This window comes from Cryptomeria japonica, chromosome 1 (genome assembly GCF_030272615.1).
Source record: "Cryptomeria japonica chromosome 1, Sugi_1.0, whole genome shotgun sequence".
Lineage (NCBI taxonomy): Eukaryota > Viridiplantae > Streptophyta > Pinopsida > Cupressales > Cupressaceae > Cryptomeria > Cryptomeria japonica.
In genome coordinates this window covers 9,886,279-9,912,845 of record NC_081405.1, presented here as the reverse complement: position 1 = coordinate 9,912,845, position 26,567 = coordinate 9,886,279, and the positions used below count along the sequence as shown (strand labels likewise).

At 36.0% G+C, this 26,567-nt stretch overlaps 1 protein-coding gene across 3 annotated transcripts; it reads left to right on the top strand.

Annotated features, from left to right (window-relative positions):
• Window positions 1–10,328: 10,328 nt before the first annotated feature.
• LOC131036660 (pentatricopeptide repeat-containing protein At2g15980) lies at window positions 10,329–16,058 on the top strand. 3 transcript variants are annotated; one of them, XM_057968604.2, is made up of 3 exons: window positions 10,331–10,492; window positions 10,623–10,695; window positions 10,804–13,580. In XM_057968604.2, exon 3 carries the CDS (start codon window positions 11,092–11,094, stop codon window positions 12,802–12,804), a length of 1,713 nt encoding a protein of 570 aa, XP_057824587.2. In that variant the 5' UTR covers window positions 10,331–10,492; window positions 10,623–10,695; window positions 10,804–11,091; the 3' UTR covers window positions 12,805–13,580. The 3 variants fall into 3 exon arrangements, 1 of the variants encoding a protein (XP_057824587.2); XR_009104129.2 differs by adding an exon at window positions 15,724–16,058 and having other exon boundaries at window positions 10,329–12,969; XR_009104128.2 differs by adding an exon at window positions 15,736–16,057 and having other exon boundaries at window positions 10,329–12,969.
• Window positions 16,059–26,567: the final 10,509 nt, after the last annotated feature.

Sequence of the window (26,567 nt, the reverse complement as noted above, 5' to 3'; positions counted from 1 at the left end):
ATAATAGATGTCAATTAAGAAACCACCATATTTTAGGTAGTCTTTAATCCATCCACCATCTTCCATTCTTAAGGAATATAATTTCTTCCTTAAAAAAAATTGAGTCGGTAAAGATTTGGCTTGATACATCTCATCAAGCTTCTTCCATAGCTTCTTTGCAAAGGTTTCTTCATGGACATTTATTAGAATAGAGTGTTCCAAGCATAATCTAATTAGACCCTTGGCTTTACGGTCTATAACATCATATTGAGTAGTTCTAGTAGGATCTATAGGTCTTGAGACCTTCTCATCAACAACATCCTATAGATCTTGATCTATTAACATATCCTCCTTCTTCAACTTCACATCTCAAAATTACTTCCAAAAAACTTCTCCATCTCTATTCTTCTTGACGAACTTGCCATCTAAAAATTCATGCAACAAGATCAAAAAGCATCTTTTGCACAAGCTCCCACTTGAATCTAGATTAGTTCAAAAAACCCAACAACCCACAACTAAAACTGTTGCCCTATTATTTTGTCATAATCAAAATCCTATCTTTGGTAAAATAAAGTGTAATTAATGTTGCCTCCCCAAATTCAGCACGTTTCGTTCTTAATTATGAAGTGGTCTTACTTGTCTTGTTTCAGTGAACCTATATGTTGAACATGTGTCTCGGTTCAGATTTCAAAGTTCACCTGGCACCTTTATGTGTCTCGCGGCTTTGTTTGTTGTTAAGGGGTCAGTGTAAGTATGTTAGGTCAATTTTGAACTTGAACCATTGAACCCTTCTTGTCTGGTTCAAGGTTTGAGGTTCATCTTTGTGTTTGTCTAAAAGTCTTTGCTCATTCCTAGTTCAATTTTGTGTTGAGCCATGAGGTGGTATTTTGCACTTCAAGGCCTCTTCATTATTGTTCTCTCATGTTGAACTTGAACCTTTGAACTTTTTGTTAAATGGTTCACAGTTCAAAGTTCATTGTAAGTTGACTCTAGAAATATAACAAGGCGGGGCAACTTAATGAAAGGTGGCGCAGAAAAAGGAATATTTTGAGCATGTCAAGTTTGAAAATTCTAATTATGGAAAGTAATCATGAAAGCTCGAGCTGCTTATGTGGAAGTGATTTGTAATAAAAGTGGTCGTCATAATCCCATCAAATCAAGAGTTCCTTCACATGATTGTATGAGTTGTTAAGAAGCATGTGTAAGTTTTGTATAGATTTTCTTACCTTTAATATGCAAACCCTTCAGTTGTAATTTAGTAGCTACTTATTGTTGGAGAAACGAAGGGCGTTGAAGGTAATTATAGCTCCATACTTCTGAGGGTTGCAGAGATTTCATGACAGTAACAGGTGAGTTTTGATTATCCCTTTCCCGCTGCGTTGCTTTCTCGGAAAGCCGCTGGAGTGAAATCCTTTGTTTTGGGTAGATTTTTGTCCTTGTTTTGAAATTGTTTGATGAATGTAAAAGCGGTTGTCATGAGGCCAACCTTGCCAAAACTTGGTCGTACATCATGTTTAGTGAGTACACTTCCAGAGCTGGGAGATACTTCTTTGGCTTAAGTTGACTTGGGAGATTTTCTGGAGAGAGTAGGAAACACAGATGATAATTCAATGATGGGAAAGATTATTAAGAGTGGGTTGATTGAAGCTATTGCATTCCCTACTGCTGCCCCTTGCCCCGAATTGGTTATGGAATGCATGAGTAGATATGATGCAGACAACAGGTGTATTAGAACCAGTAGTGGTGAGGTGTTAGTGAAAATTAACAGGGAAACGGTAATGGCCTCCATGGGCATTCCCCATAAGGATTCGTATGAGGACTGGTCTATTGGTACTTCATATGCATTTTTCTCTGAGAAAAAGGGCACCTACAAGACCGTCATTACCAGGAATTGGCTCCTTAAGTTGCAGAAAGGAGGTCCCAAGTTACCCAGACTTCTCACAATCATAACAGAGGTGCGAGATATTGTAATTATGTTGAATAGACTTAAAGGGAATGCACATGCCTTCTAATGGGAAGACTCGATCTATTTTTACATTCAAGTGTTGATGGCTGGTGAAAAATATCTAAACGGATTGCTTATAGATTTCATGAGGGTCTGCATAATTTTGTCGGTATGACCAGTTTCTATATGTCTTCTTATCTATTTTATATTCTTGCTTGCACCAGAGAATGCCAAGGGTTTCATCATGATCCCTAGGTCGATGGTATGAAATTTTATGAGTATTACCCACACTTGCAACAACAAAAGTATGCTGAGAATTTTATGAGATGGAATGTTGTCTTTGCAGGCAGAGTTGTCTTTGAGTTGCAGGGAAATGTGAATAAGAGGATGTCAGCTGAAGCCATGGAATTAGTCAACATATATGGAAGCTACTACGTCTAATTCTCCAGATTTACCTACATTAGAGTGGGGGGCTTTGAAGGTGAACCATTTAAATTTCCCAGGTACGCCCTAGACAACCATGTGCTTATTGAAGTTTGTAGACAGCTTGCCCACATAGATAAGAAATTAAAGGAAAAAGGTAAGTCTGGGGTAGTTTTTCCAGTTGAACTTGTCCATTACAGTTGCAAATCTATTTCCGATTCTCTGAACCTAGAATTAGAATTTAAGAAATTGAACTTACAGCCCTACATTGCTAGACGTAAGTTTGACAGTAGAGTATATGCAATTGAACATTTGAATGTTGATGCAGATTTCCAACATGAACCCCAATTAGAAGACTATTGGGAAAATTGTTCTGATGAATTGGAGGTCAAAAGAAGACTGTGGTCAAGGTTCACCTTGCAACAAATAGTTACAATGGGATTGTCAATAAATATTTAAGGAGTACAAGAGGAAGAGAGTGAAGATGTTTTGGATCTCGAGTTCAATGAGAGAGTTCAAGGGCAACCAATTCCTGAAATCAATTGGGACAGAAGAGAGGAAGAAAGTATTCAAACTAAGTCCTTTAATGTCATAAGGAGAATAGAGAAGTGGTTGAGGGATCATAGATTCGCTCCTAAAGTGGAAACAACTGGTCAACTTCATGATGCTACTTAGTTTCCCACTTCTTCCTCTAATGTGATTGTTGATATTGCAAGTGCCACAAGATGAAAGGAAAAAGAAGTTGGGAGTAAAAGGTCAAAGAAATCTCTGTTGAATCCCTCGCTGGTTTGAGTCACACGCTCTAAGAGAAAAAAGGAAAGCAGGAAACCTACAGTGGACCAGATTGTTGTTGACCTAGACTCGGGCGAAGAGACTCAGGTAACCATGGATGAACAATGTCGAATGATCCCCCAGTTCAAGATATGGACAAGGAAAAAGAACCTGAAGAAGACCAGAACCTGATAGGCACCATGACCATTGTTGTTCCTCCAAGCTATCAGACGCCCCCACCCAAAGTTTCCTCCAGTGCTCCCAGATAGCTAGAGACTTCTATTAGAAAAAAACTCAGTGTGGTTCCCATCACCATGCCCATTGAAGACATGGTTAGTAAATGCCTTGGTAAAACATCTAAGTCCAAAAATCTTAAAACAGAGGCTATGATAGATATTGATGATAACACAGGGCACTGGGTAGCAGAAGTGGCTAGGCCCATCTCTGATAAAGATGCAAAAAATGCCACTGAAAAATATTATGTTGTTGAAAAGGTTGATCTTGGAGTCGCTTAAAGGTATGTGGATGCTAAACATTTGGAGTCCTCTGCCAAAAGGATGATATCCAAAACTTGGAAGGATGAAAAGGACAAACAAGAGTTGAAGCAGATTGTCAGACAGATGGCAGAATATATTAATGCTATACATAGCCCGAATCCCCAGCCTTTGTCACAAATGTCACTATCCTTTGATCTGAAATCACTAGTGAACCTGAAGCTACTAGATCAAGTTCAAAGGAATCGCATGATAGCTAAAAATTTTGATAAATGGCTTGAGTCCATAGCACAGTAAGGCACAAATTACATTGATAATCTGATAAAAGTGTTTGAGGATGTGGGTGGGAACTTAGGAGGAGATATGGCAGGTCTAATTTTGAGAGGGGTGAGGATGGTTGTAAGTAAGGAGCTGGAATTGGAAGCCTTAGCATGGGAGAAAGAAAAGAATAAATTGGTAGCAGTATTGACACAAATGAATGATGTGCAAAGGTTTGGAGTTATGATATTGCTTGTCGAAAAGGTTGTGGATGGTTTAGATGATAACGTGTTGTATGTGGCAAAGAAAAATATTGAATGGAGGAACTCAATCATCAAACAAGGTCATGAAGAATCTCTCAAATTGCTTAAGGAGTTAAAAGAACTCGTTAACATAATGTAAAAAGATCTGAAGTGCATTAATATATAACTTTTGAAGGATGATGGACAGACTATCGAAGATGCAATGGAAATGATCAAAGCCTTCGAGGAAAGAGTGCATCTTTTCAAAGAGACGAAATCTCTAACTACTGATGATTTCTCTCAAATAGCGAGGATTGAGTCCATGTTGACAGTTTTTTTTATCATCTAGAAGCACATAAGATAAAATTGTTGCAAGTAAGCAAGGAAAAAGAAGTTTGGAAACAACGCATTATACATATTGGGCTTCCTCATTATCAGCTTGTCCTCAATTTCTCGATGGCACATCTGGAGTGGTGGAACATACGTGGCACCTCAGCAAAGCAGGATAAGCAAGCAGATTCTTCGGCTGCGTCAGAATCTTGATCATGCCACCAACGAATCGTCGCCCTGTTTGCGGCTCTTGGTTGGTTATCTTTTTTAAGTTATATTAGTTATAGGTAGGATAGTTTCTTTAACTCTGAAATAGAGTTAAAACTTAATTCTGGTTACTTTTCAAAAGACTATAAGCCTAGAGGCTATTTATGTAACTAAGGAATCTATTTCAAAGGTCCGAAAAACTTTGAGTGAAGTTAGTAAAACTTTGTTTCTTTTTAGCATGTTGTGGATTTTTCAGTGAAGACATTTTTTTATCTGTGAATGAAATGCTACATTTTCTGCAGCTTTCAAATCTGTGTGTTTGAGTGTGGAAAACAAATCTCTATTGGGATATATGTGTATGTGCAGAATATGTTACTTCTTTGATTATCCACTTTTCATAAGTCTGTGAATGAATCTGATAACTAAATCCACTATTAACTTTTGTTTGGATATTCTGATCTCCCTTGTCCTTTGAGGCATGAGAGAGACTTGATCACAGTCCATGATATTTTGATTTCATTAATAAGGGTAGTTATGTGAAATGAAATTCATCTGATTGTAACTCGGTGGTATTTGCATATAAAGTATTTATCTTTGCAGCATTCATGTGGTGTTGACTAATGAATGTGGAATACTTTTTTTTTGCTTTTTGGTTAAAAGTGAAGTTAATGTTAGTTTATGTTTAAAAATTCATTGAATATCATACGGGAAGTTGCACCCTTATGCAGAGGGTAAACCAATAATTAGTTCACCCAACTGTTGGTTTCATTTGCCTTTCAAAAAGGGCATACATGAGTCATTCACTGTAAAATTAAGGAAGGGCAAATTTGTTAACCAACAAAAACCATAGGTGATTAGACTTTGATACCACTTGTAAGGAAGTTAAGTAGCAGAACAACTTCCTACACTAATCTTGAGAGAAGGATAATGCAAAAAAATTATAGATCTTTACAACAGTAATGGAAACTTAACATACATAAATATTAATATCATGCATACTACAACACAATGATTTACATGAGGAAAACCTTTTGGGAGAAACCCCACACTCCAAAAGTCGCCCAATATATTTTTAGGAAATCAACAATAGATTACAATATACTTGCATAGAAAGCTTCTTACAAGAGTATCACCAATGGAGATCCAGAGGCAACTCCACAACTATAAGACTCTTACACACAACCTCCATCTCATGCAACTAATATATAAGAAATAAAATAGATGAAATCTTACACATGGTATCACAAAACCATGAGTTAAAACCACCCAAAAAGTGGCACCCAACCTATCTCCAATCGAAAATGACCTATGATGTGTCAACACACCAACATGTGTAGCTCCCTTTTACAACTCATTTATGTGTTCAACACATTTTAATATTTCCTATTTTTGGAGACCCACTTTTGGAGGTTATAACTTTTGAACTAGGTATCCAATTGATGAACCATTTGAAGCGTTGGAAAACTTGCAACACGCTCTATCAAACTATAACTTGCTACGCTAGTTATGGACTCTTTTGGGTTGTTTAGGAGCCTCTAAGGCCCTCAAAATTGACTCTAAAACTTTCATTCGCAACTTTCAAATATCAAAACTTTAATATCTTCAAATTTCTAGACATGATCTTGCAACAAAAAATTACTAGCATGATTATCTAACCAATTAGAAGCTTTGGGGAAAAGTTTAAACTAATCTGTGCTTAAATGAAAACTTACTAAAAATAGTAACCTTATGTATATGCAAGGTTGAGACACCATTTTCCTAACAAAGGAGATCAAACCAATACCATTGTGTAGTGCTCGAAACCAACTTTCCAACGAGTATAAGAAGTTGAAAAATAAACAACCTAGGTAAAATTTATGCACGCTTGAAAAAAGTTTGCCAACTTGCCTATAGAGGCAAGCAAGGGTGGCCCTCGAGTAGAGATACTAGTGGCTATGGTGGTGGAATATGGTGATACTAGTGGCTTTTACACTACTAGTACTTGACAGGATGGTGGGATAGCACTTGTCAATAGTATGGTACTTGTGGTACTTGTAACATCATAGTGGCAGGGGCGACAATGGGGGGTTTGGGAGCCTACCCAAAAATTAATAAATTTCTAACCATTTCAAATTTGCCTATAGAAATATTATTAATTTTTTATTTTAATTTTATTGGAATTTTTTTATATTGTCAAAAAAAATATGCAACATTGACGCCTACAAGGCCATATAGTTGTACAACTCGACTTAGGGTATTTTTTTCATCTTTTCAAAAACAAGGCAAATTTTATATCATTTTTCATCTCTCAGCCATCCCGGATCTAGTGGTGAGGTCTATTTTGTCCCAGGGGGTTATTTATAAAACTTACCCCACAAAATTCTTGTTTGAAAGCACATCCAATAAACCTATTTTGACCCAACATTTCAAAACCCTAGATCTGCAAACAACTCCTAGTGATGCACATACTTCTAGGTTCCCCTAAGTCCACCACACAGATAATAATAAATAACTAAACATTATAAATATTATGCAATGTGTACAACACCTAATTCTTAACACTTATTGGCTTGAATCCTATATATTTTGACAACATACAAGACATATTCATACAAATAAAGTATCTCATATTGTAGTTGTAGCAATGTGGTATTCAGAAAGAGGGATCTCAGTTGATTCTTTCCATACTTGCCAAACTTGGTCATGATTATTTAATTTTTTTGTCAACCTTTTATGCCACTAGAGATGCCCTTGGTACATAGTTCACCATGCCTTCCCTTGATGATTTTTATTCATCATTCTTTTGGGAGCAATCAAAGTTGGTTTAGATGGGTAGATTGCAGTCTTCCAAATCACAAGTTCTTATTGCATCAAAAGGCACTAGAGATTAGGAGGCTTAAAATGGCAAAGGAAAGAAATATAAACACGAGGATTCCAAGTCACATGAGTATCCCAAGGAATCTAAATTTCATGATTCTTTGGATTCTTATTCATCTTCTAAGAGGTCTTCATTGAAGAAGGATAAACTAAAGTGTGCATATTGCACTAAGACATGACATGATGCAAAGAAGATTGATGAGATGAAGAATCTTCTCTAGAAGCACAATATTCAACCACCTTCATCTAATTCATCCTCGTCTCCCACCTCAAGACCTGCACATTCTAGGTCAACTTCTATGGCATGTGGCAAAAACAAGATGAAAGGTCGCGATCTCTTTGCATCCACACATCTTCAGTTTTGCTATAGGTTTCTTCATTCACGAGTCTCTCATCATATGGCTTCATTTATGGGTATGTTCTCTTCAAACAAGCCTTGCACTTTACCACACATTTTGATGGCTAACACTTACATGAGTATTAATAGGAGGGGCTTTATAGAGGTTGATAGTGGTGCACTTCATGATGTACTTTGTGCCCCTTCATTATCATCCAATCTCCTTTCCATGTATTAGATTACTCATAGTGAAAAGGGTAAAATAATAGAGCCCACACTTGATTTAGTGCTTATCAGAGATCCACATAGTAGAGAACTTATTGCAATTAGTAGTGTTGATCATGCATCATGCTTATATAAGTTCTCACATTTTTCTCCCACTAAGCTTGTAGTTCCATTTATTGGTCCTCACTCTCGTTCATCTAGAGTAGATCAAATATGAGGAAAGGTTTGGTCACTTGAACTTTTGTGTGCTTCCATCAACCACCGTGGTTCCTAAGAATTTTGTTGTGCCTCCTCCTCCACCTCCTACTTCTTCAAAGATCAGTTTAGTTCAATAATTTGATAGTTCCCTTCATGTTTCAACATTATGGGAAGAGTACTTGTCAAATATTGCAAGGTTATTTTGTGACATCACACACTCTCATACATTGGGGTCATGATTGAGGATATTTCATTCATCTTTGATGGTAGCTTCAACATTCTTATCATCTCATCTTCATTTGTGCCTTCAAAGGTTGTTCATCAAGTATCTTCAAAGTTGTCTGATCTTGCTTCATTTCATTTGCATATCTTGATTCATAAATGTGGATCTAGTTGAGCAATCTTCCATGACACACATCATGAGACTATCCCTTTAACCCCCTTTCATGGAGTTGCTTCTACCTTGGTCATTACATATGTTTCTTCTTAAGAGGAGGAACTAGTTTGCTGCTCTTGGATCATCATTAGCACTAGTCTTCGAGCATTCATCTTCGAAATGAGAGCTTCTTCCTTATAGGGGGATACGTTGTCTCTTCCTTTCTCTCCTATGGGGAATATTGATTTTACTTATGTGATCCATTCAGTACTTGAGGGGACATATTAAGTCCTTCATGCTTGGTCACATGTAATCTTTTCTTCTTCTTTTTTTCCTCTTTGGAGAGGATTTTTCCCACGTGGTGTTATCATTTTCTCCAGTTGTGAGAGATTGCATGGTTTTTACATAACTACATAGTCAAGCCTTGTTGTTGGGACCCATTCATGTTTGCATTCTTGCATTCATCATTAGCGTTTTAGCTTCTCCCTAAGTTAATCTTAAGGGGGGTGTTAGAGTAATTAGGATAATCACCCAATTAATTATTTAATTAGGTCCTTATTATTTTGTTCATTTAAGCTAAAGTTAGGAGTGTTTTTTTTCTTTTTATTAGATTAAGCTAATAATAGCTTATGTTGTCTCATTCATTATGATTGTGACACTTTACATTATCTAATTTAATCTTCCTCTAGGGTTTCATCTAGGTTTCTTTATCCTTTCTCTAAGAATTCGTTGTAATCATTCAATATTTTGTGCATCAATACAATTTTTAAGTTGTTGAGAAAATCTATCTTGCTTGATCTCCATTTGTGACAGGTGTTTTGCTTGCAGGTGATTCATGGGCTTGTGGGGTTGAATCAATAACTCCATCATCCTAGATATGATTATTTTGAATCATCATGTATGTTAAAATGTTTGAATTATGTGTATAGAGTTTGTGCTTAAAGAAATCACTCTAGATTATTTAGTCATTATATAACAATGTTCAACAACTAAGACACAATACTTGTGTAACCATCACTAACACTTTGTACGTTAAACACATCAACTAGTCTACATCAACCTTCAAATTCATCGCGACACCCTATTTTATCACTATCAACTTAGTCATTGGGTTTGACTAAGATGAATGAAGTTTCAAATTTCAATCCTTGCATAAAAGATGATATTTCTTAATATTAGAGGAAAAAAAAATTAAAAATACATTAGACTATTTTTTAATTTTTTTTATAAATATCAAATGAAGAAAAGATTTATTACAGACAATGCCAATAAAAACCAACATAAATAACAATATAATGATCCTTTTTACTCCTTTAAAAAAGAAAGACTAATAAGTTTTGCAAATGCCATAGATTAGAAACACACAATTTGAATAAGATGACATCACTTGATTGAAGCAAATAGTTTTCTTATATCCCTACTTTAGATGGAAGACTAGATTCTTATTTCTCTTTATTGTGGTTTCACAATTGTCAAAATTTATATTTTGTAGGGATACCTAAGCCCTAATTCAATCTTAATTGCCTTTCAGGACACGTTCATTTACAGTATTTACTAATTTGATTCAATCAATTAATTCATTATTAATCTTGAATATTTTGTGAGTGAGTTTTCTTCAATTTGATTCATTAAATTAATTCATTATTAATCTTGAATATTTTGTTCAATATAATAATATAGAAAGAAAGAATGAATTTTAACGTCCACAAGACCAAGAATAGCCATGGTACAGAAATCAGTGTTTTGGGTTCCCGTAGGGAACAAACTTCAGAATCAAATTGCAGGCACCTCACATCAGGAAGTACAGCGTTGTGAGGAACGCCAAATTGCTACACCTACCACAGTTTCCAAGTAAGTTGCCGGCAATCTAGAAAGGCTTGAAGTAGATTTGTACAATTGGTTTCTTTCTAAAACGTTAGAAACGTATATACTGGAACCAGCCTCATTCGACATTCTTTATATTGGAACACTTCTGAATTAGGTGCCATTAGTCTGCAGAATGTTCAAGACAAATTTCCAAATCTAGGAAAGTGTAAAGAACACACCTTTTACAGGTAATGAGATGGGGGTTGTGTTTTCTTTCTCATTTTTTGGGTTGGATTTTCAGTTGATTATTGTCTTATGATTAAGAGATCATCAAAATGATTACTCTTACAAAGCAGGGGCATCAACAGAGCAAGCATAGACATTTCGAAGAAAGTTTTCTTGGAGAGAAGAATGTGAGTAATATTACAACCTAGGGCATGCACCCATATGCGAAGTTCAAGGGTTTTAGTAATATGAAAACCTAGTCACTTACACCCAGATGCTTGCTTCTGAATTTGGAAGAATAACTTTTATATACTTCCATAAGCATCTTTGACGTTGTTGAAGAACACCTAAGAATCTGTGATTCTAGATCTGTATAATGTCCAAATCTTATGAGTTTTAGAGAATATTTGTAGTGGCAGATGATGATAAAAATGAGTTTGAGAAGCAGGGGTATGAACATGGTTTCGATGGAAATAAGCCCAAAGTTGGAGCAAATGAACTTTTGCAGACTGATAAACCAAGGAGGAAGCACTGGATTGCCTGATTTACGAGCAAGAGTCACATCAGTAGTGACAGATTCAGGACTTGCAGGAGGGGAGGAGCTGATATTGCAACATGATAATCAGCAAGGGGAAAGATACATAAGAAGAATACAAGAAAAGTCCGAAACTATAGAAACTGAACAACCCAAAAGTCTGAATTTCAGGGAAGAAGAAGAATTAATCAACAATGTATGCACGGTGTTGAGAGAGCATCATTCCAAGAGTCGGTGGAATTATCTAAAAAAAATGTATCCCCAAGGACTGACTACAGAGCAAGTGATTCGTGTTTTGATTAAGATAAGAAACAAAGCTCATCTGGCTCTCAGTTTTTTTGAATGGGCAGGAAAGCAACAGGGTTTCCGGCACACTATACAAACTTACTGTACAATCATTCATATAATTGCAAAAGCAAGAATGATTCGGGATGCACAGGCCCTTATGCAGAAGGTTTTGGTCGAAGAATGTAAGTCTGAAAATGCAGATTCCCAGGCGTTTGAAGTTCTTGTCAAGACTTATAGAGCTTGCAATTCGTGCCCTGCTGTATTTGACATGCTAATCAAGGCATATATGCAGGCAAGAAGGATTGATCAGGCTATCGACATGTTTCATTGCCTTAAGCGTCATTCATTTCTTCCTACAGTGAGCACTTGTAACAAACTGCTTCATTCTGTGGCAATGTGGAGTGCATCAGGTGAATGTTTAGAATTATACAGGGAGATGCTTGCGAGCAAAATCATTCCTAATATTCAAACTTTTAACACACTGATGCTGGGACTCTGTAGAGATAACGAGTTGAAGCTTGCACAGGAGATATTTGCTGAAATGAAAGAGGCGGGCTGTTCTGCAAGCCTATTCAGTTACAATATTCTAATAGATGGACTTTGCGGCACAGGAAACATCCATGATGCTATGATTCTTTGGGATGAAATGAAACAGAACGGCCTTATACCAGATATTGTTTCCTACAATACCCTGATTAGTGGACTCTGCAAGAACAACAAGATGCAAGAAGCAGACGTTCTTTTACACCAAATATTTGAGGAGAACTTGGTTCCCACTCGCCTCACTTACTGCACTCTCATTGCTGGACATTGTAAAAATGACAACATAGAGGAAAGCATGGTGCTTTATGATGAAATGACCCGATATGGTCTTGTTCCCGATGCTGCCACATATGGTAAAATCATTGAAAAATTATTCATGAAAAGCAAGATGGATGATGCAATCAAATTCTTGCAAGACATATCAAATAGGGGTTTTAAGCAATCTCATTCTACTTACAGGAGTATGATTTTGGGATATTGCCATCAGGGTGATTTGGAAGAAGCATTGAAGGTACAAGATGAAATGGCAAAGATGGGTTTTGAGCCTGATATTGGAACATACAATGCGTTCATTGAAGCATTTTGTAAAAAAGGAGAAAGCACAAATGCTTACCAACTCATACAGGAAATATTAGAAATTGGACTGGTTCCAGATAATGCTACTTACAAGATAGTTATTGATGCACTTATGGCAGATGGCAACATGGATGGCGCTTTGAATCTGAAGAATCAAATGCTTGAAAACAAACCTGAAGATAATTTTTGAACTAAAAGAATTCATAGGGTAGGTAGAAAACACAGGAAGCTGATGTGGAAAATCATGGTGAAAAAAGTAGCTGTCTGATGGATTTGTGGCTCCATATGGTGATTTAAAAAAAAGCACAACACCAAGAAAGATACTTGAGGGAGGCTTTGAGATCACCTAAGAAAGGTACTCTGTATAATTTGAAGAAATTGAAAGTCAAAATACATATATATAGAGTTAGAAATGCATTTTACATTGCATCAAAGATCATGATAATTACATCAGCTTGGCAACAAAAATAACCTGGAAATATTTGCCCTATGAACTCCAGAAAATTTGGAATGTTAAGCCTGTGCCCAGAGAGACAGATTCAATATCTCTATGAAAACTAACATGCTTATCTTTGATCAGCATAAGGTACATAATTATTATCTTCCACAGGAAACCAATGGTAGAGAGTCAATTTCTTCATTTCACATCAACCATATAAAGAACCCACTATACTATTCTTGACTTGATGCCAAACCTTGGTGAAGCAAATTTTCTACATACTTCGATGACCTTCTGGCAGATCTTAACAAATTCCACATTTGAATGTCTTGGTTCTTTCTCTGCTTTCTTATACTTCACAAATTATAACAATGTTTAGCTAAGGTTCAAGTAATGATGTTGAAGGTTGTTCGTTGCAGATGCAACCTTCCTTAAAATTCTAATTGGTGGGAGAACCAGAAGTTGTTAACTATTGTACAAGTTTATGAAAGAAAAATACCACATCCGTGTTCGACTGTTTTGTTTAACAGTACTGCACACTCTTTTTCTTATGCATCTCTGCAAGGAGAATTGTAGATTTAGATGACGGATGCCAAATAGGCATCAATTTCAATGCAGGAACCTTAAACTTGTTCCCTCTTTGATTAGATTAACAGATTTAGACAGCTGATGCCAAATAAGATCATAAGAGTTAAATTCTGATTGGTAGTCTGAGTAGGAAAGTTGCAGAAACTTCTGGCCTCAACCAGATTAATCCTGTTTGATCACTTACCAGTGAGCTTTGTTTTCTAGCATGTGCAACTTACAATAAAGGGGTATATAGGAGTTAGAAGTGAAGTTTCAAAGAAATGGTAGCCAAATGTGTCCTCATATCTGTATTTGACTGTTTTGTTTAACAGTACTGAACCTGCTTTTGTCTGCGAATGTCTGCAAGTAGCCTTGAGAATAAGATTTAGATGATGAACACCAAATAGGATTCAAGTTAATTTTAAAATAGCAGAGATGGACAGCTCATTTAAATTAGAATCTTAAGAGTTAAATTTTGATTGTTATAAGGGAAAGTTGACAAATTGTCAGGCCTAAACAAGATTACATCTGTTTTGGGCATACGTCAGTGAGCCCTGTCTTTGTTGTACACTAGCATTTACAAGTTACATTAAAAGGGCATTTTAGCATTTTGTGAGTGAAATTTCAATGAAATGACAGCCAAATATGTGTTTAAATTATCTTATTTATGTATGCATGTTAATAATTATGCTAGTACATGAATTAGTGTTCTTGCTGTCAAATTGAACTTTATCAATGTGAAGCGCCTGTGTGTTAAGGGGGAAGGGAAGGTACATATTATGCTTCCAGAATCACAAGTCTCTGTTGGTATGTACAATGTACCTCGGTAAACTGCTCTCAGACAACTGATCCAACATGGATCAGCTGAAATAATTGTATACACTTTTAATTCAGTTCGATTGTTTGTATCAGCATAAATACACATAAAAGACTCATATTTGCTCTTCCAAAGATGAAGCTGAAAGAGTCTACACATTGGAAAGAGTGATCGAGAAGGGCATCGGAGTTTGTAGGAAGTTGTGTATACTCTGAGGAAGGTTGGTCCCTCAAAAATCCATCTGGCATCTCTCCTTTAGAAATGTGAGGCAGATTTGTTACCATACAAATGTGGCAGGCAGATATGTCACTTGCCAAATTTGCCAGGAAGATGTCACCTTACAAATTTGCTAGGCAGATATGACACGTTGACATTTTTCCCAGGCAGATATGGTATCTGCCAAATTTGCCAAAGGTGAACAATCACTGCCATGAGTAAAGGATTAAGTGCTTCTCCTTTTGATTGTTGAGGTGAATCGACCGTTGAGTTCATTTGTGACATTTTGTAACTTAAATTGTATATAAGTACACACATTGGGCATTTGCAATATCATTCAGTTGGTTCAATCCATTGGTATCAAGGGATGTTTTACGGATTCCAAAATGAGTTTATGAGATAGTATGAAGTAGTCTAAGTGAGTTGAAAAGTAGAGCAAGCAAGGAAAAGCATTGTAAATTTGTCGATATGACCCAAACATCTTTGATGGCTTCCAAGTTCCAAGAAGAACAACAGCTTGTAGTCTCGCTGATTTCTGTTGACAGAGGCACAACTTTTCCAAGCTGGAGTTTGTGCCATGTTGTTTTTCTATGGGGATTTTTGTGTCAGCTTTTTTTTCATACTGCAGGAATTGGGTAGCTCCCCCTATAAACTGTAGTGCACCTGGTAAACTTTTTAATGTGACTGGTGATCCTTTCGTGCACTCCTTCAGTAACACATGGGCTGGGGGCAGACTTGACCTAATGACCACATGCTTTACCACAGGAAGCTCTCGCCAATCGAGCCAGTCCCCCAGCCCTTTATGTGTTGGCTTTTCTAATCCTTGTGACCCAAAGTATTTTATTTCATTTTTTATCAATGTTATAGGTGTTAGTTTAATGTAAGTGTGGTTAATTTTCAGATAAGGAATTTCTTAGGGAAAAAATTAGCATCAGAATCCAATCATGTTTTGCAAAGTAAAATAATCCTATGGTTGCTATTATTTAACTCTCTATAATATCCCTGTGCATGTTTATAGTTAATGTAATCTCTGTAATTTCAAGGCATTCTGATCTAACAAGTGGTATCAGAGCCTTCAACAGTGGCTGGTCCTTGACAGTGAGGAGGGAAGATGAAGATGGAGAATACAAAGTGAGCCTGCCTACACATTGTTGATTTGAAAAGAAAGTGAAGCAACCCATCGTAGATTCATAGAGGGAGTATGAAAGCATGACAGCATATGGTAATGGAGGTAAATGTGAAACTGCCATACAGTTGTATCAAATTGGTAATGCATTAAAAAAGCAGTGGTAAACAAAATCCATTGTTATTGTTGCTCTTGTACAAGGGAATGATGAAATGAAAGATTTTAATTGCATCCACCAGACCAAGCAGTCTAATTGATGAAGAGCTGCAACCCTCAGGCATTTTCAAAACTCTTTTTGATGTTGGATTATCTATTATGGATCTTAATTAAAAAAAACTTGCAATTTTGTTAAGCTGTGCTGCCTCGAATAAGGCTGCTAGGTTGCCTACTTTCAGGTTGTTTTCATGATGGCTATGGATATCCTTATAGGCTGTAAAATCCTTGATGAGGTACCATTCTGTCTCCAATACCCATGTGCTGCAGAACAGGCATGTTTTTGTTTCTCAAACTTCTTTAGATATAGTCCATCTACTAGTCTCACACCTAAGATGATGTTCCTCAACTTTGCAATCAACTACTTCCCCCCCCACCCCCCCCTTAATTGCAGCTTCCAAAAATTTATTTTGTCATGTTCCCATGTGGGGTTAAAGTCTTTGACATAATAAGATTTCTTCCAACCAATTTGCTTTGTCTAGATGGCAGTTCTGAATTGTTTTGTTACATTTTTTTATTTTCTCCTTAGTTTTAGGATAGTCGTGCAATTTAATGCTCCATTTATTAATTCACTTGTTGTTTTGTGTCATCAATGTCTTCTTCCCACAAATTAGTTCTTCCTCCATAACCATTCTAGGCCAACAATGGTTATCCATATTTTGAACCTTCTTCAGATAATGTCTGACTTATCATCAATGCCTTCAACAGAAAAGTTTTTGCTTCTGCCAAAAGGACATCATAAGAGATTTAAAGTTATGATTTTGAGGTTGCTTATGACCAAATTCTTTTGATTTCTTTCTAACTTTCTTCATTTGTGATTTGACATACTACTCTCATACTTACATCCATAAAGTGTTATTGGCGAGACAAGCGAGCCAAAAATGATTTCTTGGTTTTCCAGTTTATTAATTCAGCATTCCTACATGTGTTTTGTAGTAAGTATGAAGCTTTCCACCCTCCTTGTAGTATCCCTTTCACCATCCTAGTCTCCCACCTAAGCCTGCTGTGAAAATTATCTCCAAGGTGTTTGTGTTCTTCCACTATTTCCAATGGGTGTCCAAAACGAAAGTAAAATTATTATGGGACATTGGAGGAGTTTTCAAAAATCATAAGGTATATGAATGCCCATCATTTTTTGCAATGTAAAATGAATTCTTACACAACATATGATTGCTGTTATTTATTTCATTCTGGATTATGCATGTGCATGCTTATGGTTAATGTACTCTCTGCAATTTTGAGGCTTTCTGATCCAACATAATATTCCTCATGTTGCATTATGGTGTTTTGTGATGCCCCCTTCTAGCTAGTGACATCATGCTAGCCAATGATTAGCCTATAATTGGACCCTCGTAGGCTAATGTGGATGGTTAGAGGGTCTTTTGAGGATTGATTCTTCTCCAACATTCAGGGAATTGGCCTTTGTTCGATATCATTTGGACTCCATTTGCCATACTTACTATGTATAGTAAGTCAAGGGTAATAGAGATGGACCCTTTCTATTTTTAGAAAGTGTGTTTGGTCACATGGGGAATTATGAGGAGAGATTCCTATTTTAGACGGCATAGCAATCTGACAAATATTTCAAGTGATATTAAAGTTTAAGTGACTTAAGTGATTTATTTAAATATTTTAATGTTATTATAAAGTTATAAAGTAACTTATAATAATAAAGTCACTTTAATATTATAAGGTGCAAATATAAGAAAATATTTTATCCCACATTGGGAAGAAAAGTAAGTGAGCTCCTACAAGGAAAGAATAAATTAACATAAGAGGTTCTTTCTTATCATCGGATTATTGTCAATTGCATTTGATATGAAATTGGGAGAAGAAGCCAAGGGTTTTTGATTTCAGTTAGCCATTGGAGAACGTCAATTCTTCAGTGTTACAACCATTTGAGGTGGTGAAATATCCACTGAATTTGGCATTTCAGGAGAGCTTCACTCTGAAGTTATATTTGTGCTTAAAGTAAAGGAATAACAGAAAGGGTTTGAAGAATATTGAGGACTATCGAGTGTAGACCTGAAGATTCATTGGCAACCATTAGTAATCGTTCTTTTTAAAGTTTGTTCTTGCTGCTACAGTACGCATGAACAGTGCGCGTGAATAGTGCCGCGCTACAATATTTGTGCTTGATTCCGATTGCAACTTTCATCTCCATCATTGAGCATCACTATTATCAGGTTCCTCTTGCAACTATTAGTAGTTAGTATTGAAATCTTAGGCATATAATTTTGCCGTTGTAAGTGATAACTTAGAATCAGATTTGGCATTGCTGTAGTCTTTTTGTAAGCCAATTAGTCTTGGCAAATCCATAGCAGCATTGTACTTAGGAATGAATTCAATAAAGAAGATATATGTTGCATACCATTTGTTTGACGAAATGTCCTTTTAATAGCATATATGATCAGCATAATAGTTGCATGCCAATTGTTTGTCGAAATGTTAGTTGGCTGTAGGTATGCATTCCATATCTAGTTTTCATGTATATGCATTGAAAATACCAAAAAGAACTGCACTCGCATACTAGTTCATTGTAAGAGGTATTGTCAACATCATTTGTGAACTTCCTAAATTTCTTGGCAACTTTCAAAGTGTATCAAACAATCTGAAATACAAAAATCAGAATAGAGAAAGACAGCATACAAAGTGTTTAACAATATTCCTTGAGCCAAAATCAGTCAGTTTGGGCAAGGGATATTACATGTTTTGTGTTGCTTTCTCATTTATTCATTTCCTTCTCGCTGATCTCATACCTATAAATTAAGCAAACATTGCAATTATATGTTACATAGCTGTCAAGCATAGTTCTTGGTTTTCATCTACAATTAGAAATAAATGTTGAGAATGTGAAGTCCAACGGTCACATGACCTTTTGTCTTCACCTAATTCTTCATTTGATAGTTGTATGTTTATGTAAATGGATGAGTACAGACCATATATTATATAACTAATAATAGCAGATATTTCCTTGCTTCCCCATGGATGTAGCCTTTAATGGTGAACCACATCATTCATTTTGTTGTGTGTTTGTCTCTATTTTTCTTTTTGTTGGTTTGTGTTTCTTTGCTCATTTAAAATTAACAATTGGAATCAAAGCCACAGAGGAGTTATTGAGCAGAGATGGAAGAAGTTGATGTTTGGGAACTGGATTTCAGTTTTTCATTCCTTGCCTCTATGTCCTCCTTGTATGTATTAGAGGGTCAACTTGAAGTGGGAGATGTTCATCCTACCTCCAATTCACCATTGTGTGAGATTTTGGCTCAACTAGATGATGGAACTGATTATGTTATTGATGAATTCCTTAGTATGTTGGAATCTGGCAGTGACATTGAACATGTACAAGCCGCTACCTAGGGAGATTCATTTAAGTATGACAATAAGGAATTAGGTGAAGATTCCTTGGATGAATCCGGGCAAGGGTGTGATGAAGGGTGAAGGGAAGCATTTTTATTAGCTTGGCAAAAATATTCTAAAAAAGTCTTTTGTTGTTTATTTGGCTGTGGCGAATGCTCTTTTGGAGGATGGGACTTTGCTAGTAGCGTGAACCACGATTTGGTTCCATGTGAAAAGAAAAATCTTGAGTTGGGGCAAGATATTGGAAGAGGTTTGAAAGGAATATTACTTGGTGGTAGTGAGGAAATCAACCCCATTGAGAAAAAGACCAGAGGCGGATTAAGCCTACAAAAAGTGGATAAAAATGGAAGCTATCTGGTGAGAACAAAGGCCAGAATGGTGTCCACAGATGCCCCTATGAAGGGATCTGGGAAGATCATGGATGATGGGGGAGATGTTACACGATTGATTCACAATGAGGTCAAGTTCAAGTCTGAAGAGGAAAGGGACGCAACAAAGAGAGATATTGCGAGGTTGGGGGAGGAGAATCTGACACTCAAGGAGTACGTACTCTTGATGCAAGGGAGGCACAAGAGGATATTGTACGTAGCATAGGAGGGAATAAGCTTGGTGGACTCAGACACCTTTTCTTTTAGTCTTCCAAATGATTTCGAGGTAGCTTCATTGCTCTCTAGGCAAGATGATGCAAGGAGTGTGTTGTGCAATGCAATGGAGAGGCACGCTATAGATTTCATGTGCAAGGAGGCCCTAAAGAGGGAGGAAGAGAAAACGAGAGTAAATGTTCCAATTTTAAGGAGAATGTGTCCCAAAGTAGTGGCATTTGGTATGCAATCGAAGCCCACGGTTTTGGTGGCTAAGAAATTGCAAGTAGAGTTAGAGCTGCTTCGAAGTGTGGCCAATGTGGACTATTTCTTATCCTCTGAAGAGATGTGCATGATAATATCTCTGTGTGATGAGCTAGTGGAGGAAGCAGACGGGTTAGGAATTGGTTTGGATTTGCATTATTTGAAGTCATCGGCATTGAATTACGAATTTCTCGAGACCATAATGCTATTGAAAAATGCTACTATGCTTGAGGTGTTAAAAAAACCTGCTAAAAGCTCGTTGGCTATGTACGTGATGTTGCATGTCAAGGCTAGGAACGATTTAGAAAGTTCCCAGATGGAGTGCATGTGTGAAGCTATAAGGATGCATTGCAAGTTAGAGGTTCTAGATGTGGAATGGATTGCAAAAGAGGCTCTAAAACGACAACTCTTAGAAGGTTGGGTCAACAAATTGAAGGGATCGAGTTTTCAACTTGTTGATGCAAGCGCAAGATTTTCAGAGGTATTTGGTGTTAAGGATGATGCAGAGGGTCCACAATGGATGGAAGTTTGGGTAGAGAAGGGGAGCACAGGAGCAGGTAACCATGTTGTCCATATGTTCAAGGGTTCTTTTGTGAACGAAGGAGGAGTGTATTTTGAACTTGTAGAAAGTGGTGTTCTTGATTATGGATTAATGGGTGAGTTTGTGCCTAGAAAAGTAGTGGGAGAAGATGTTTTTTACTTCAATTTGACTTGGAGAAGGCTTATCTTGAGTGTCCTTGAATAGCCTTTGGCGAAGTTAAAATGTTCTTTAGGCTTGGTTGCAATGTGACATTAAAAGTGAAAATGTAAAGGATGTTACTATTCATGGTTGTATGGGTTGGACTTGAAGTGGGAGATTGTTGAGAATGTGAAGGCCAATGGTCACATGACCTTTTGTCTTCTCTTGACTCTTCATTGATAGTTGTATGTTTGTATAAATGGATGAGTAGATACCATGTATTGTGTAGTTGATAATAGAAGGTATTTCCTTGCTTTCCCGTGGATGTAGCCTTTAATGGTGAATCTCGTAATTCATTTTGTTGTGTGTTTGTCTATATTTTTCTTTCTGTTGTTTTATATTTTTTATATGTTTTCTCCGCTCATTTAAAATTAACAATAAAATCAGTCACAAAAAATATAAAGCACCAGCATTAAATTTGAGAATAGGAATTCTGAAGAACCACATATTGGTATAGCAATAGCATGTATGGATGTGAATGCTGGTTTATGGCATTGTACGTATGCATTTGAGCAGTGTACATGTTATAAATTGAATGATGGATGAAGTTGTCAGCTAATAATTGTAACACATCAATTTTTTGTTTTATTTAGGCTAGTTTCAGTAACAGATTGCACTGGATCAGCATTGAAGTTAAATCATGTTTAAGACTTACGTATTAGAATTTCCAATTGGATTATGGATCAACTATGGATTTTAAAAGTTGACAAACTAATAAACTTGACAGTCTTACTTTAAATTCTTATGGAGTCAATTCATAATATAATACACGAGTAATTTACTAGCACTATGTTTCGCTGATATTGTATTAAAATTTTCATGATAGATTTTCTTCCTATAGAAGCATTGAATTAGCAAATAGAAATTGGGTCCTCAATATCTTGTGTATCTTTTGATAACATTCTTATTTAGTTTTCTTGTTTCACCAATCTCCATAGATGGCTTTGGAGCACAAACTCCTTTTACTTATTTAAAAGCTTATATGCCTATTTGAAATACAGGGTGCAACTTTGAGCTAGTTTATTTGGTTCTCAAGTGTTCAATTCACCAACAAACTATGCACAAGGCTTACTCATACATTTGTTCTACGTGATATTTCTAGAAATCAGTTATAGAAATCTAAAAGGTCATAATTAGGTTTGAGTTCCATCAGGTGTCCATTAAAATTTTCATTCTATACAATCCTTAACAAATTTTTGCCACGGTCTGCTTCTACTAGGTCTGTAAGGTGCAGTTATAAACCAATGTAAGATGATTTTTAGGATGGAATCATGTTAGCAAATGTCCAATCAGTTGGCTTTTAATGTCAATGACATGTTGAAGTGTCCTACAGTCTGTCAAATGTGCTCCAGATGAACCTAACAAGCGATTGCACATTAACAGTTATTCAACAAGGTATTTTATTTATTTTCTTTATTGTCAATTGGGGTTCACGTTTGACAATTCCCCAATTTCCTTTTATCTAGGTTTGTATTGAGAGTCTTGGTTGTGTGTGTATATCAATAATCATTATTTACAAAAAAATATACAAAATTGACAACAATTGATAATTCAATGATAAATGCTAAATCAAATCAAATCAATAATCATGATATTGCTCTTCCTTCAGAGGATCAATGTCATTAATTGGTTCACTTGGACCACAAGCAGCCCGAGTGCCACTCCCACTAGCCCCTATATGACAACCTCACGACTCTCATATTTGATCAAGGCTAAGGAAAGTTAAGCAACACAAGCATCTATGCTAGTAATAATCAAGGATTGCATCCCAATTTCTCATTGTCGCTTCCTTGTATTTGACTTGCTTATTTGAGAGGAGGTGCAAGTCGAAATGCACAAACAATAACACTATTTTTCCATAGCCAAGCAATTGTGTTTTATGTTATCAATTATGTTCGCACCCTAGCTAAGCCTAAACTCAGCTAACTTGTGAAACATGGGACTACTTTCAGGTTGTGGTACCCTATAATGAAAGTAGACCTCCAGAGTTGGATCCCTTAAGACTTTCAAGAAACTACCAATTTTGATGAAGGAAAAGGGATAGAAAGATAACTCTTAAACTAAAACTACCGATATTGTCAAGTGATGCACCAAGATGTCTTGTTTAAACTGACTTTTTGCTGATTACAACTGACTCAACAAAGAAATCAATTACATTCACAACTCATTTGTACCTATGATGATCATAAACATTTCATATGGAGTCCTTTCTTTTCAATTTGCATGAAAGATGATGTGAATCATGCAATTATACTAGCTAAAATGAAATATTCACACAACATACAACCTAATCTAATCAAAGGATTACTTGCCAAAACATTGTATAGATGTGTAGAATAGCAAAGGATTTTAAGACCAATCACAATGAATATTCAGCATAACATACATGAACAATGGAAAGACAAGAAATGTGAGCAGGAACAACAGGATCTTTCATTGATTTTCAAGAAGAATCTTCATGCAATACATAGAGACAACTCTGATTTTCATACAAGGGAGATTGCAAGAGGCAACACAACTGAGTACATGAAAAATCAAAGAAGAACTCAAAAGATTTGAGTTACAAGACAAGTTTCACTACTATGTACACAGAGAAGAAAAGCAAGAACTCTTTTCAAAGAGGGATGAAATTGTCTTTATTGAAAAAGAATCTCCAGAATTTTTGTATTTGAAATCTTGGCTCTCTTTGGATTCCATGCTCCAGCTGTTTGACTTGACAAAAGTGGAAGACTTGAGTGAATTGAAGAAGGGTGTGTTGGCTGCAAATTCTCCTTTAAATAAGGTACCAACTGATTTTGAATTTGAAATCAAAACTTGAATAGGTGAATAGACTTGAAAACTCCATGAAAATAAGGCTAGAATTGAAGATATGATATTGATTTCACTCTCTAAAATGCCTTTGATAGATACTCAATCCATATCAGGTCTCTAATTACACTATAACTATTGATACTTCTCCAAAATTCCTAATTTCAAGCTTCCAATTAATGACATTTCAAATTTGAATTTCAACCTTTCTCTCTATTGATTAGTACTCTCACAATTGTGCTTGCATTAATGACAATTTGAATTTGAAATTCAAAATTGGAAAACACCCTTTTTGGATGTCATGAAGTTGCCTTAGTTGTGCAATATCTACTCAATGCTATTGCTAGTACACCTCATAAAACTATTCCTCTGATTTTGAGGCCAAAATGATGTGATTCCTTGGAGTTCACTGTTATTATCCATACTTTTGTGATGGTCTTTGATTTGCTTTGAGCACTGCTATGCCTCTTGATTCGCACAAATTTGTCACTGAGATATCTTCCATTTGTGCTGGTGATTTATCACTAAGATTAGGAAATCTTGATATCCATTGCTGCTCTAAGAATCCTTATTGCTTTGAAAGTTCCCTTGGCAATGAGCGAGTCTTTTGGATTTTGTCTTGCTTTTGAGAACTGCTCATGAGGACCTGTGCCTGTGCTTCTTCTATTTGTATACTTATGACATTTTCCAAATATTCATTGCATTGTCATTTGTGCCATGTATCCCTCTAACTGTCTTTTGTTATTCCTTTGCACTACCAACCTTGTTGTTCTGATTTTGCTGCAACAATGCCCCTATATACACTAATGTATTTGGCACCAATTTTCAACGAATGTTTGTTGAAATTTTGACAAACTTTTGTCGGATTACCGACGAAACACCATTACAAATTTTGTCGCAAAAATTTCATCGAAAAAGCGACAAACCTAAATTCGTCGAAACCTTGACCAAGCATCGTCGAACAATGCCACAGAAAATGGAACCGGTATTCGTCAAAAAATCAACGAAAATTAATATATTTTAGTCATCAATTTGGTAGTATACTAATATATTTAGTGGTTAATTTAGTCATTGATTCTTTTTAACCGGTCATTTACTTAGTCATGGTAATCATTTATTTAGTCATTGTAATCATTAATTGTCATTTAAATACCAATTGATTTATGTCTATTGGTAGTATATTTAGTCATTTGTATCAAAACAGTTAAGAGATAGTGACTGTTATTCATAAATTTGGATGTCATTTAGATATGAAATGTTGGTTAAATTCATTTTAATTCTGAATATTGCAATAATGTTACTAAAATGTTCACTATTATTAAATTTAGAGTTCAAGAAAATTAGTTGAATTATATATTAAAAAATTAAGAGGTTGCGGCCCCCTGCGTGGGAGCTCACAAACCTGGGTCTACGACACCCCATGTAAGGGGAGGTCGCAACCGGTGAGGACTGCGGCACCCCCTTACATGGGGGATCGCAGCTCTCAGAGCTGCGGCTCCCCATGTAAGGGGATGTCGCAGCCCCTTGAGGACTACGACACCCTCTTAAATGGGGGGTCACAGCTCTCAGAGCTGCGGCAACCCTTTGTCATTTATTTTTTTAAAAATCAAATAAAAAACTTTTTAAAAATGATAAATATCAAAATAAAAATCTCGCAAATAATAAAATGGAGATTTTAATTTTCCATGTATCAAATGGTCACCATTTTTTCCAAATCTGCCCCTACAAACAAAAGAAAAATAACATTAGATCTAGGGTTTTATTGAGAAAACAAGAAATAAAAAAAATCTCAAAAGAAAATTGGTGCGAACCCAAAACAAATAAATTGAAGATTTTGATCTCCCAAAAAATGCATATGGTCACCATTCCTTCCCAAACTAGATATCTGCAAACAATATAAGAGAAAAATTAGATCTAGGGTTATGAGAAAACAAGAGGGAAAGAAAAAAATTCTCAAAATAAAATTGTTGCAAACCCAAAACAAATAAAATGAAGATTTTGAACTCCCACAAATGCATATGGCCGCCACTCCTTCCCAACTTGCAAATCTACAAACAATATAAGAAAAAAATTAGAGCTTTGATTTCATAGCTTGTTTGATGAAACACTTTTGAGAAAGCTTGAGAAAATGTTCAAATGAGAGAATAAAATAATCTAATGGTGTTTTGGGTCTTGCCATGCAAAGTTTCAGGGTTTTGTTCGATTTTTTCCACAAAAATCGTTTCAAGGGTTTTTACCATTTTTTTCCACAAAAATGATGATTTGTATCTTCAGTTTTGGAGAGTTTGCTGATTTTTCCTCAAAATCATGGTTTCAGGTTTCAGTTTGGTTACCCAACGTCAAGTTGGATGGATTTTGGTATTCTTGGTCATTAACACTTTTCAGATCCAAGGAGGGTCTCCACCACAGCAGAGTGTTCTTTTCATTTGTGATCAAAAGACCTGCGGTGTCTTCTGTAGGGTAGTTAGTAGATAGAATGACCATTAAGGGAGGGTATTAAAATATTTAATTATATTTTAGTCACCTATATTTAGTTCCTTGTTTAATGGTCATTTAGCTTTTTAGTTAATTAACTTTTAAGTTTTATTTAGCATTTAGCTTTTTCTTTTTAGTAGTTCACTTTAAACGACTTGTTCTTAATTTATAACGTCGTCTTGTAATCTCTATATATACGCTTGTATATTGTTGAATACATTATCCGATTATTGAATCAGTCATTCAATTTATTTTTCATGGACTACTCTCTAGTCCTTTTGACTACTCTTTATTAGAAAATTATTTTTATTCACTTTGGACTGGATTGTCCTTGCACTGTGTCTTGTA

Bases quoted from the DNA above. Each gene is read 5' to 3' on its own strand.
- LOC131036660 (XM_057968604.2), top strand. From the start codon at position 11,092: ATGATGATAAAAATGAGTTTGAGAAGCAGGGGTATGAACATGGTTTCG.